The 14,796-nt window shown below is 34.7% G+C and overlaps 1 protein-coding gene across 3 annotated transcripts in view; it reads right to left on the bottom strand.

The window, feature by feature from the left end:
• Positions 1–14,796, bottom strand: part of DACH2 (dachshund family transcription factor 2) — a gene marked incomplete at both ends in the record, with an annotated part of 512,202 nt that overhangs the window by 151,155 nt on the left and 346,251 nt on the right. For all 3 annotated transcript variants that reach the window (XM_080719413.1, XM_080719414.1, XM_080719415.1), the window contains one exon: positions 11,984–12,115. In XM_080719413.1, coding sequence (XP_080575539.1) covers positions 11,984–12,115 — 132 coding nt within the window. The remainder of the gene's footprint in view (positions 1–11,983; positions 12,116–14,796) is intronic.

Below are 14,796 nucleotides of genomic sequence, written 5' to 3'. Positions count from 1 at the left end.
GACCCTGTTTCAAAATAATGAATAAAAAATAGGTCAGGAGGTGTAGCTCAGAGGTCGAATGCCTCTGGGTTTCATCCCCAGACCCGCAAAAAAATAAATCAATAAATGGGATGAAATTGAAGTGTTTCTGTTCATCAAATAATATTAAGGCGCAGTGTCCAGCAATGGTCTCTGGCTCCAGAGGGGCGTACAGGCTGGGGGCCCGAGGAAATCTCATGGGTGCACAGAACTTTGACCACCCAGGAAGCAGGCCGGCCAGCAAGACATCCGGGAAGATGGCAACTGAGTAAAGTGGTGTTTACAAGTCCTGCTAACAATTGATCCTTATTACTACAAAATCAGTGCTTTTCATAGCCAGAAAACACCACCAACAGAGAAATAAAAACTGTAAGTACAAGGGACAGAGAGAAGGAAGGTTAGAAGAATGGCCAGATGCCAGAGAGGAAACCAGCCTGCATTCCAGCGGCAGTGGAGCTGCACTGCCGGCGCCATCTTCCCTCGCAGCACCCAGCTGCAGAGAGGAGGGGGACTCAGAATGGAGCTCAGAACCGGAAAGGAGATATGCCAGCCTCACGGCCTGGACACGGCAGCAGTGCCATACTGCTGTTGGCAGCAGAGAATTTACCGGACAGCTCCAGATCAGTGCACTCAACCAGCCACCAGGCTCCAGAGAGGAGGGGTGGACAGGGAGCTGAGGTGAGCAGCTGCGGAACAGCCGGGTATAATTCAGCAGTTTTTTCAGCACAAGAAACATCTAAAGCTTCCAGGGGCTGGGCTCAGCACGCCCTCCAGGGACTCAGAGTAGAGCTCAAAACCAGAAAAGAAATACGCCAGCCTCATGGCCAAGGGTGTGGCAGCTGCGCCATATTGCCTTCAGTGGCAGGAGCAAGTTCACCAAGTCCACGAAAGTGTACTCAACAACTGTTGGCATTGGCTACTGTTTACTGTCATTTTATGAAGCAGAGAAACAAAATTTTGGTGTTCATTGTTCCTGACTTCTGACCTCTGCTACTCTACCATCACCCAACCCTCACCACTCAAAAAAGTACTGCTTACCTGTTAATTCTTCTAAATCCCTACTACTAAGATTGGACTATACACAATACCCACAATCAATGGGAAGACAACAGAAGAACAGTCCTGAGAACTTTGAAAATATGAGAACCAGGAATAGTGGAGAAATGACAGAAGTCAAGAATACTGACCTACAAGAAATGCAAGGAGAGTTCCAAATCTTGATTTACAATATGATGAAAGGATTTAAAACAAGTCTAGAGGAAATGAAAGATGAGTTGGAAACACTAAGAAAGAATCAGAATGAGGTCTGGAATGAAATGAAAGAGGCAATAAGTGAAATGAAGACAGCAATAGAAAGAAATTCTGGAAGATTAGAGGAAATGGAAAACAGAATATCAATGTTAAAAGACAGTACATCCAAAACCAAAAACACAGTCAGCGATATACAGAAATCTTTACAGCAACAAAACCTAAACTTCCAGCAAATATGGGATGATATGAAGCATCCTAACTTACAGATAATAGGCATTGAAGAAGGGATAAAGGTACAAACCAAGGGCATCCATAATCTCTTCAAAGAAATAATCTTAGAGAATTTTCCAAACATGAAAAGAGACTTGGATCTTCATGTCCAGGAGGCATACAGAACACCATTGAGACAGGACCAAAGAAGGACCTCCCCACGCCATATAATAGCCAAAATGACCAACACAGAGGCCAAAGAAGGAATCTTAAAAGCAGTGAGAACAAAAGGACGGGTGACATATAGAGGCAAAACAATAAGAATCACCACAGACTATACAACCCAGGTCATGAATGCTAGGAGAGACTGGTATGACGTGATTCAGGCCCTGGAAGAAAATAACTTCTAACCAAAACTACTCTATCCAGCAAAACTACTATTCAAAATCAATGGGGAAACAAAAGTATTTCAGGATAAACACAATCTTAAACAATTCATGAATTCAAAGTCAACACTAAAGAAAATTCTTAAATAAAGCATAAAGAAGAAAAAAGAAGCAGACTTCAGAACCAGAGAAGAAAGGAAGTTCATAAGAGGGCCATTTAAGTAAATAAGAAAGACCAAACCACCCAATAGTAGACAGAACACAAAATGGCAGAAAACAAAAATTGTATTTCAATAATATCACTTAACGTCAAAGGACTTAAACTCACCAATCAAAAGACATAGACTGACAATGTGGATTAGGAAACATAATCCAAATATATGCTGTCTGCAAGAAACTCACCTCATAGCCAAAGACATTTTTGGACTGAAAGTGAAAGGAAGGAAAAAGATATACCATGCTATTGGAAACCAAAATAGAGCAGGGGTAGCAACCCTGATATCCAACAAAAAAGACTTGAAACTAAAACACATCAGAAGAGACAAATCAGGACACTTTCTTTTATTAAAAGGAACAATACACCAAGAAGATATATGATAGCAAATATTTATGCCCCAAACGCGGGTGCAACCACATTTGTAAAACAAACCCTTCTGGACATCAGATCCCAAATAGACCCAAATACAATAATTCTGGGAGACTTTAATACACCTCTCACACCACTGGATCGATCTTCAAGGCAAAAGATGAGTAAAGACTCCTTAGAACTAAAGAAAACCATAAACCAAATAGAACTAATAGACATTTACAGAATATTTCAGCCAGGAACTACAGAATACACATTCTTCTCAGCAGCCCATGGAACCTTCTCCAAAATAGACCACATCCTGGGACACAAAGAAAGTGCTGGCAAATTCAAAAGATGTAATATAATTCCTTGTATCTTTTCAGACCATAATGGAATAAAAGTAGAAATCAGCAATAGGAAACTCAAAAGAAATTATTCAAATACATGGAGATTGAATGATACACTATTGAATGATGAATGGGTAAGAGCAGAAATTAGGGAAGAAATAAAAAAAATTTATGGAAACAAATGATAACAAAGACACAACCTACCAATATTTATGGGACACTATGAAGGCAGTATTAAGAGGAAAGTTTATTGCATTGAGTGCCCACATAAGAAGGACAGAGAACCACCAAGTAAAGAACCTAATGACACAACTCAAGGACCTAGAAAGACTGCAACAGTCTATTTCCAAAGCCAGAAGAAGGCAAGAAATTATTAAAATTAGAGCAGAAATAAATGAAATAGAGAACAAAATAAAAAATTCAAAGAATCAAAAAAACAAAAAGTTGGTTCTTTGAAAAGATTAATAGAATTGATAAACCCCTGGCCAAACTAACCAAAAGAAAAAGAGAATCAACACAAATTATCAAAATTAGAAATGAAGGAGATATCACCACAGATAGTGAAGAAATTCAAAAGATTATCAGAACCTACTTAAAAATTTATACTCCAATAGACTTGAAAACATGGAAGAAATTGATAAATTTCTAAGCACAAATAACCTACCTAAACTCGACCAAGAGGACATAGCAAGCCTAAACCAACCAATAGCAATGAAAGAAATAGAAATGGCAATAAAAATTCTTCCACCAAAGAAAAGCCCAGGCCCAGATGGTTTCCAGCTGAATTTTACAAAACCTTCTGTGAACAACTAATACCAATACTTCAGAATTTGTTCTGGGAAATTGAAAGAGATGGAACTCTCCCAAATTCCTTCTATGAGGCCACTATCACATTAATCCCCAAACCAAATAAAGATACCTCAAGAAAGGAAAACTACAGACCAATATCCTTAATGTACATAGATGCAAAAATTCTACACAAAATACTAGCCATACACATTCAAAACTGTATCAAGAGAATAATACATCATGACCAAGTCAGTTTCACCCCAGAAAAACAAGGCTGGTTCAACATATGCAAATCAATACATGTTATTTGCCACATAAATAGAACCAAGAACAAAAACCACATCATTATAGCGATAGATGCTGAAAAAGCATTCGACAATATCCAACAGCAGAAAAATTGGGATAGAAGGAACATACTTCAACATCATTAAGGCAATATACTGTAAACCCAAAGCCAACATTATATTGAATGTGGAAAAACTGAAAGAATTTCCTCTAAAATCAGGAACAAGACAAGGATGCCCACTATCACCACTCCTTTTCAATATAGTCCTTGAGTCCTTGCCACAGTAATAAGACAAGAGAAGGAAATCAAAGAAATTCACATAGGAAGAGAGGAATTAAAATTATCCTTATTTGCAGATGACATGATCCTTTATCTGGAAGACCCAAAGAACTCAACCAAAAGACTTCTGGAGCTGATTGACAATTTCAGCAAAGTCGCAGGATACAAAATCAACCTAAAGAAATCAGTGGCTTTTCTTTATGCCAACAACGAATCCACAATGAAAGAAACAAAGAAAACAATTCCATTCATTATAAGCTCAAAACCAATAAAATACCTAGGAATAACCATAACCCAAGGTTTAAAAGACCTCTACAACAAAAACTATAAAACATTAAAGAAAGAAATTGAAGAAGACCTTGGAAGATAGAAAGATCTCCCGTGCTCATGGATAGGCAGAATAAATATCATCAAAATGGCCATTCTGCCAAAAGTGATCTATAGATTCAATGCAATTCCCATTAAAATACCAACAACATTCTTCAGAGACCTAGAAAAATCAATCATGAACTTTATATAGAGAAAGAAAAGACCCAGAATAGCCAAAGCAATTCTCAGCAATAAGAAACATGCAGGAGGCATCACAATCCCAGTATAATCACAAATTATACTATAGATCAACAATAGTAAAAACAGCATGGTACTGGCACAATAAAAGATATACTGACTAGTGGATTATAATAGAAGATACAGAGACAAATGCACACATCTTTAGTCAATTAATCTTTGACAAAGGGGCCAAACACATACGCTGGAGAAAAGACAGCCTTTTCAACAAATGGTGCTGGGAGGACTGGCTATCCATTTGTAGAAAGATGAATCTAAACCCCTATATCTCACCATGTACAGGAATCAACTCAAGATGGATCAAAGACTTAGAAATTAGACCTGAGACTGTGAAGTTAGTAGAGGAGAGCATAGGCTCAACACTACAACATATTGGCACAGGCAGTAACTTTCTCAACAAAACATCCAAAGCTCAGGAAATTAAAGCAAGAATTAACAAGTGGGATAGCATCAAACTAAAAAATTTCTTCTCATGAAAGGAAACCATCAAGAACCTAAAGAGGAAGTCTACAGAATGGGAAAAGATCTTTACCAGCCACCACTCTGATAGGCAGCTAATATCCAGAATATTTACAAAGAGCTCAAAAGACTCTTCACCAGCAATACAAGCAACCCAATCAAGAAATGGGCAAATGAACTAAATAGACACTTCACAAAAGAAGAGATACAAAGGGCCAATAGATACATGAAAAGATGTTCTACATCACTGACCATCAGGGATATGTAAATCAAAACTACACTGAAATTCCATCTAACTTCAGTCAGAGTGGCAAGCATAAAGAAATTAAATAACAACACATGCTGGCGAGGATGTGGCAAAAGAGGAGCTCTTTTACACTGTTGGTGGGAGTGCAAACTAGTTCAGCCACTATGGAGATCTGTGTGGAGATTCCTAAGAAAGGTGGGAATAGATCCACCATATGATCCAGCTATACCACTCCTGGGTGTCTTTCCAAAGGGGCTGAATTCAGAGAACTACAGCAACATATGCATATCCATGTTCATAGCAGCACAATTTGTAATAGCCAAAATATGAAACCAAACCAGATCTCAATCAACAGATGAATGGATAGCAAAACTTTGGGAAATACACACAATGGAATTCTATTCAGCCATAAAGAAGAACAAAACTTTATCATTTGCAAGAAGATGGAAAGTCCTGGAGAACATTATGTTAAGTGAGATCTGCCAAGCACAGAAGGAGAAGGTACATATGTTTCCTCTAATATGCTCAAACTAGGGAACATAGAGGATACCAGTGGGACTCCAGATAATAGAGGGGAAATATCAGCAAAATTTGAATGGAAAAATAGGAGAGGAGGAAGGTTGAACTTGATTAAAGAGGGTCTACAACCGAATATGTGTAAAATTATGAATATGGCATGGTTACCCTGGACAACCATTGGTGGGAGGGGGGAGGGAAAACGGGGGAGGGGAGAGAGGGCACCAAGTGTAGTTTAAATATATACCATTTATGTTAAATAAAATTTTGTTTAAAAAATAAAATAAATAAAATTAAAAAATCATTAAGAGCCTAAAGAGAGAGCCTACAGAATGGGAGACATTTGCCAGCTATTCTTGATAAAGGAATAACTAATATCTGACATATGAAAATTACTTAGAACATGTAACACTAAAAACAACCCACTCAAGAAATGGATAATTGAACTTTGAAAAAGAATTACAAATGGCCAATACATACATGAAGGAATGTCCAATATTATTAGCAACCAGGGAGATGCAAATAAAAACTACAAAGATATTCCATTTAACTAACCCCAATTAGAATGACAATCATCAAGAGGTCAAACAACAATAAATGCTGGTGAGGATGTGGGAAAATAGTAACTCTTCTACACTATTATTGGGATTGCAAATTACCACAGCCACTATGGAAATCAGTGTGGAGATTGTTCAGAATCCAGGGAATGGATCCACAATATGATCTTGATATACCACTCTCAGGCATCTTTCCAAAGGAATTGAAATCAGAATACTATAGTAATATATGCATATCCATGCATATAGCAGCACAATTCACAATAGCCAAATTATGGAACTAACCTAGGTATCTACGAATAGATGAAAGACTTACAAAATTATAGGATATTCATACAATGGAATTCTACTTAGGCACAAGGGGAAAAATTAAATGGTGGCATTTGCAGGAAAATTGACAGACCTGAAGAACATTTTGTTAAATGAGATTAACCAGTCACAGAAAGGGAAGGTTTATATATATTTTCCCTCATATGCAGAAGCTAGGGAGTAATCAGGGTACAAGAGAGTCTTTACACCGGGCATGGTGGTGCACTCTTGTAATCCCCGCACTTGGGAGGTGGAGACAGGAGGATCCTGCAATTTTGAAGTGAGTTGCACTGGCTTAAGAGACCCTGTTTCCAAATAAAAATATAAAATAGGTCTGGGTGTGTATCCCAGAGATAGAAGGGTTTCCAGGAACCCCAGTATCACCAAAAAAACAAAACAAGAGAGTCTTTAGATAATGAAGGAGAAACTGAAGTAGATTGAGGGAAGTGGTCTTCAGGAGGGTGGAAGGAAGAATCAATGAAGGAAATACTTTCACTGTCATCATATACATATATGAGAATACCAATGCCAGTCTCAATATTTTGTATAGGGCATGGGGTGGAGGTAAGGAGGGAGGAAGTCAGTGGAAAACTCAGAAAGTGCTGCGTGCATGTATGGCAATATCACTATAAACATTATAATGTGAGACTATAATGAACCAATAAATGTAATTTAAATATTTTACTAAATATTTGGTATTTTTAGAGCTGCCATTCTTTGCCTTCTGGGGATTTAGCAAACAATAACAATGATGAAATTTTAATAGCACTCCCATTAAAATATGACATTTTATGTAGAATATGCCTTTTCTAAAGTTAAAACATACTACTGTAAATAAATGTCTGATAACATAGATCATAGTGAAAATGGCTTACAAAAGTAAAAAAAATTTGTAGGTTCAATATTCATATGGCCACAGATAGATGAGATGAAGAGAGATCATTCAATTTTATCTGTAACTGTACCTTATAGAAACAAAAGCTGACCATGGAAAGGAAAAAGGATATACCCTTTTTCCTTTTTCACTCAGCATGATTTCAGATCTGTACTCTAAATAATCAAGCTCACAAAAAAATGAAAGAAAAATTCTAAATCACAATCATTTGGAATATATGTTATTCTAGTATTATTTTTATTGATTAATTGAACATAGTTTTAGACTTTTTTTCTTTTATATTGGTACATTTCAGTTATATATCATAATGGAGTAAAGGATGGAGAGGCATACATGCATACATTACTTATTTAGCTCATCCCCAATTCCCACCCCATTCCTATGTTTGCTATACTTTACTTAACTGAGAATAAGAAGATAATATCAAGAAAAAAGATCTTTCAGAGATAAATTCCAAATAGTAATGCTGAGAGTAGATATTCAGATCAGGTAATGTCTGAGTTGAGGTCCAATACATACTTTGTAAACAAATTTGGTCATGCCAAATTAAACACAATCTCTTGTATCGTATCAATGGCATCTCCCATTCTAAGCTTACTTACTGAGATCCAATATCAAAGAAGGAAATTCCACTCCACAACTAGACTATACTAGAAAAGCAATTCAAACATTGGAAGCATAATGTTAGAGCAGAAAGATCAGGATACTATAAAAGAGTACTAACTTTTTCATCACCTATGCATTTGATAACAAGCCCATTTTTAATCCCAAAATATCATATATTGTATGAGGAAACTACATTTAATTAGCTCAAGTCACTTAAACACCTAATATTATATTTTAGAAAATCTTTGCCAACATTTTAGAAACAGGAAAGAGTTAATCTAAGAATGAAACTAATAAAAATTTTCTAGTAATCAAACATAACATTCCCTCAAGCCATAACTTTAACTCTTCTCCAGCTTTTAAATATGACCTGAGGGCTCTGGAAATAATTATTTGAAAATATCTACCAAAGATGGGAGTACAGTATGTTTAAAACTGGTTTTACAGCTGTTTATATTCAGTTTCATTTTAACATCCCTGAAACACCAATTCAAATGCAACATCCTATATTTGAATTTTTTCCTGATTCTCTAAAGTATACAAAATTTTTATTTCTCTATATTCTCATAGTACTTTATTTCTACTGTTGATTTTATCACATTCCATCTCAGACTATAGTCTCTTATAATATTGATTTTTTGCCACCTCTTCTAGATCTTAAGTATGTGAAATCCAATGATTTTATTTCCTTAAATTGCCAACATATTCTGTTTTCACTATGGAATTATTGTATATTGGGGATAGTTAAAAAATATAAAAATGAATTTTTTGAGTCATATAGAATTTTATCTAATCCATTCTGGAGTCGTTTAGAAATCATCACTTGCCATACTGCTTATTTAATTCACATACTTGCCCTTGATGAAATATGAATTGTTTGGTACCTGATTCAAATGTACCACTAGAATTCCATGTAATAAAGCAAAAAATAACTGCATTAGATCATAATCTAATATTCTTTCTATGTCACTTACAGATTTTGGATTTTTTGATGGGTTTTCCTCATATACCTCACAACCCATGTGATTACATATTACTACATAATTGATTTTCCTTTGCCTGGTAAGATCTGATACAGACCTTGTAAATAAAGTTTTAGTGATTTTCCAAAGCCTAGCTTTCCTTTGGGTTAAATATCCAGTTTTTCAGTTCTACTTCAATCATGAACATTCAGGAAGACCACGATCATAGAAAGTAATGAGACCCTAAACGATGTCTGTGTTCTCTTTTGTCAAGACTATCTAATTCTTTCCCTTGTAGGAAATCATTTAAGAAACCATAGTCTTTGATCTCAGATTAAATCCTGAGACAGAAGACCCAAATGACATCAAAGGTTTACTAGTCCCTACATTACCAAAATTTTCCAGATATAAATTCTTAAAATTTTATTTACAGGGATAATTTAAAGAACTACAGTTTATTATTTTACACTAGAGAAGAAATATCATTTATATAGACTTTGTAAAAACTTAGTATTGTATTTAAATTTAAATTTGTATATTGGTAATGAAACTTTTATATAGATTTAAATCTCCTTTCCTGCATTCTATCAAGATGAGGATAATTAGATTCTAATTTCACTATGGTAAAAGACACTCGCTACTGTTATTTCTACAGTACCACATATCAAACACAAATGAAAACCTAATATTTTCTACATTTTCTTTTATCATTTTTCAGGAATACTTGGAGTTAGGGCAGGTTTTACGTACCAGAAAATTATTAAATATTTAGTTTATATTTCATATCATTTTTAAAAACCAATAAACAGAAATTTTGTAAAAAGTCACTTTCAAAAACCAACAACATGAGAAAGATATTGTAGAAGTTACTACATGATCACTCACTAGTTTTCAATGGCCCAAAATATTCTTTTATAATAACATGAAATTAAAATATACTTATTTCCAAATAACAGTCTCTTCTAATGCCCTTTAAGACTTGAAATAGGACAAGTTAAGAAGCATTAAAAGTAAAGACCTGATCATCAATTATTTCACAGTATCCTCATTTTAACAATTTTTATTGTAGCAGTTTGATCAAGTCAAAATCCTTTTACAATGTAGCATCAAAGAAAAGGTAGACTATGGAAAGAAATAAAATACTGTGGGCTTAAACCAATATTAGACTGAAAATTAGGCCTACAACTCAGTAGCTTTATGACTATGGACGAACCTAAATCATTCTGTGCTTCTGTTTCCTGATCTATAAAATGGGAGTATAGAAATATTATTTTCCATTGGGCATAGGGGCACAAACTTGTAATCCCACTGAGACAGGAGGATTGCAGGTTTGCAGCCAGCCTCAGGTTTTAGTGAAGCCCTCCATAATTTAGTGAGACCCTGTTTCAAAAATAAATAAAGAATAAAATATTAAAGCTAGGGTGTAGTTCACAAGTAGAATACCCCTATGTTCAATCTCCAGTCTTCGAAAAAAAAATAAAATAAATATTCTTTTTCCAGGATTTTGGAAAAAATGAAGTATTAACACATGAAATACTTAGTATATAGTAAATGACAACCATTCTTACTGCATTTGTCATTCTTAGTGCTAAATTTAGTCTTATCTATGTGTTATTTCCAGATATCCTAAACCCAGTAAAAATGCATTTTCCATAATTCCTCAACAAATTTCACAGTTGAAAAGGAAGTGCCATCATGAGCACTGGTGGAAGAGATAGTCTTATTCTATAATTCACCATGAATATTCCAATTTTAGATAAAGATATTTACACTGTATAAAAATCAATGCAGCTTCACATATGGATTTGATTAAGTAATTTCACTCTCTCATTAAATCTGTTTCCTACTTCCCTTTAAAATAAGGTCACACCAATTTTGAACTTCTAGACATCTAGAAGAAAACTAAAGTTGTTATCAAGTTACTTATAACATTATATTTATTTAACTACAAACTTAGGTTGGAAACTTATAATTTGTAAGATTCATTGTCCCTTATTATTCTCCAATAAAATTAAAGCTTACTTATTTATGCATTTATCCATCTATCCATTTATGTCAATAGATATACCTACTTTCAAAAGACATCTGAGAGGTCTTATCTTTAAGGTCAAGGTACAATTATCACAGGGTAAAGAAGAACAAAAATAATAGTTTGAAGGGAGGAGACATTCCACTCAATAAGCATCTTTTTCTTCTATATTTTCTGGTTTTCTAGATTCCTCTTCTACCTCTTTAGTCTCTGTAACTCCTAGAGTTTTCCAAAGCCTACATTTAGCTAAGGAGGTGTGATCCAGCTGAAAAGACTGCATACCAGCCAACCTAGATTCTCAGTTTTGCCTTTTGGTGATAAATTATTTAAAGAAGTATGAGCTAAGAAGCCTAAAGATGGAGCTGGAATGTGGCAGGCTTTAGAAGACAGGGCATCCAATGACCAGAAATATAAGAATTAGAAATCATTTCCACTGCAAGGAAATGATAGAGATGACTAAATTTTCCTAAAATGGGAATCTAACTCATAATTGTTTTCTAGTTTCACTGTACAGGTGATCAATAAAGTATCTTTGTGGAGTAAGTATTTATAATCAAAGCATACAAACTTTTTCTTTTACATTCTCTTTGCTTCTCCCTTCCATCCATACACATGTGTGCATGGACACAAACACACCACCAAAAATAACAAAAAGAAAAAAATAGTAGGAGCCATCTTTGGGAAATTTTTGAAGATACTCACCTGTGTTTGAATTAAGATCATCAGGTTCTGATTCAGTCCCATTTTGGTTTCCATTTCCCTGGAGAGAGTTCAGAGCCATAAGTTTAATCTTCTGCAGTTTCATTGCTTCAGCCATGGCTGCAGCTGTTATACCTAAAACCAGAACCATCCCTTTATTATATTTTTGTTGGTGCATTATAGTCTCACTTCACAGTATAGTTCATAGTGCTTGTGCACACAGCAAATTTCTTTTAAAACTGGACCATTTATTAACATACCTGAAAGCTGGATACATTTATTTAGCAGTGATAGACAATACAGTGTAAGACAAAAGTAAATCAAAGTTAAATTTATGAATATTTTCAACAAAGAAAAGTTCATCCTGTATCATTCCTTCATCTTAGAATGGACAACTCGGGAATTTTAAAAAGGAATAAATGTCAGTGTGGTCCATAATTCAAGCCACAAAAGTACAAAGTTAGTAATATGATCATTGTTTAAAAATTTCAAGACTTTTGCTAATGTATTCTGGTGTCTGTGAAGAACTCTGAACTGCTGCTTTAAATGAAACTATATATTAATTTTCTTATAAAAGTATATTTTCAGAGGAAACACTCTGATATGCTCCAAAGAACCCCTTATACTGTGCATTCTCATTGGCACATTTGATAAATGGTGGACTGTCTTGCCTGTGAGATTCAGCTTAAAGGGGAGGAGAGGAGGAAAGAAATATGTTTAGGTATACCATTTATACTTTTATGCTTATACACTGTAGAACCAAATAAAAACTAGCATGTCACCTCTTTTTAAAAGCCCCTCCACATAACAGTGTAAGAGGGGATGGTGCAGTGGAAAAAGTAAGCTAATAATTTGGAAATTCTTTCTCCTAGGGTATTTATATCATGTAGTACCTCAAGCACACACACACACACACACACACACACAGGCACTGTAAACAGCCAATTTAAGACATTTTCCAACAATATCTTCCAACAACTTTAGTGAACTGAACGTAATTATTTTTAGATGGTGTCCAAATCCCTAACCATCTATTAGTGCACTGGTGCCATGGGCCAAACTGCGAAAATTCTGGTTGATTTTAAAGTACTGTTTTATGCACTGTGTGATCTGGCCATACCACTTCTGGGCATCTTTCCAACAGGGTTGAAACCAAAGAACTACAGTAATATATGTATACCCATATTAATAGCAGAACATTCACAGTAGCCAAACTACGTGACCAACCTAGGTCTCCAACAACAGATGAATGGATTACAAAGTTATGGGAAATACACACAATATAATTCTACTCAGCTATAAAAGAGGAACAAAATCATGTTATTCACAAGAAGGAAAGACCTGGAGAACATTATGTTAAGTGAGATTTGCCAATCACAGAGAGCAAAGGGTCATATATTTTCTTTAACATGTGTAAGATAGAAAGTAATTGAGATACGAAAGAGACTCCAGATGATGAGAAATGTGAGGGGAGCCAGGAAAGAGATATAAGGGTAGGAGAAGAGGAAGACTTAGGTCCCTTAAAAGAAATACTACCATATATGATGTGTACACATGTGAATATATATACCAATGTCAATCTGGGCATTTCATATTGGGATGGAGGAAAATGGGGAGGAGGCGGACACCAAGAACATGTGCATATATGTCATTGTTAACATGATTTACATTATGATGTGAGACTATGCACCAATACTTTTATAAAAGCACACAAAAATAAAATGCCAACTAAACAAAATACTGTTTTAGAATGCAGTGAGATATACATTCAACCATGTAAATGGGACTCAGAGAACATAAGGTGGATATTGGTTTTTCCAAAAAGAAAATATAACTTCAAGTAGAAGATCCTGGTTCTAAGAGGCAGAACCAATTCCTGTCAATGGTATAAACAGAAATTTAGCTTAGAACATCTAACTCTATCGCTTCTATTTTTTCATGCCATACTCTTTACAATACAGGAGAAACTTGTGATGAAGCCAATTTTCATGACAATAGCTTATATCTAAATCATAGCAAAAAAAGCATTTAAAGAAAATTATTTTAGTTTCTAAACTGATGACCTATATTTGTACTTTTTCTGTGTGGCCCGAGATTTTATTGCCATATCTTATTTAACTTTACTGAATTCCAGTCCTCTAAATGACCTGTCCAGTCCCTGAGGGTAAGTTCAGTTAGAAAATATGATGGCAGTGATTTGAACAAAGGAATCCTGCCTAGGAATATGGGGATACATTCATATTAAAAAATGTATCCATAAATTTTCTGCAATTTATACAATATCCTCAGAATTGTATCCTGATTATAAGTATTTACAATTTCACTATCTGTATTTGAAATATAAATTTCTGATAAATGGTTTCTTACTCTATAAAAATAAATGTTGATAAATTTTTAACTATTCTTTGATAAGAAACTTCAGGTAAAAATGCGTGTCTAACATAAGGGAATTAATGAACAAAAATTTATAACATTTTAATTCATAGAAAATATGGCAAGTGCCAATATGTGTATGTTCTTGTAACCAAATACTGTCTGTATGATATTAAAGAAAAATCAGTGAATAAATTCAAGAAGCAATATTAAAATACAAAAGAATTATATCATGATAGTACTATAAAGAAATTCAGGAGCAGTCTAATTCATTTTCTTTGTTTTGTAGAGGAGGAAACCAAATCTCAGAGTAATTTATCATATTTCATTTACTTAATAAAAGAAAAGAAACAGAATTCCAAGTTACACGATGAAACTTAGACGTAATTATTCAAATCGTAAAGTAGTTCCAAATGGATTTAATAAGTTTTTCTAAAGGATAA

This window comes from Muscardinus avellanarius (assembly GCF_963383645.1).
Source record: "Muscardinus avellanarius genome assembly, chromosome: X".
NCBI lineage: Eukaryota > Metazoa > Chordata > Mammalia > Rodentia > Gliridae > Muscardinus > Muscardinus avellanarius.
Note: the sequence above shows the minus strand (reverse complement) of the source record. Positions and strands in the feature narration are given on the sequence as shown.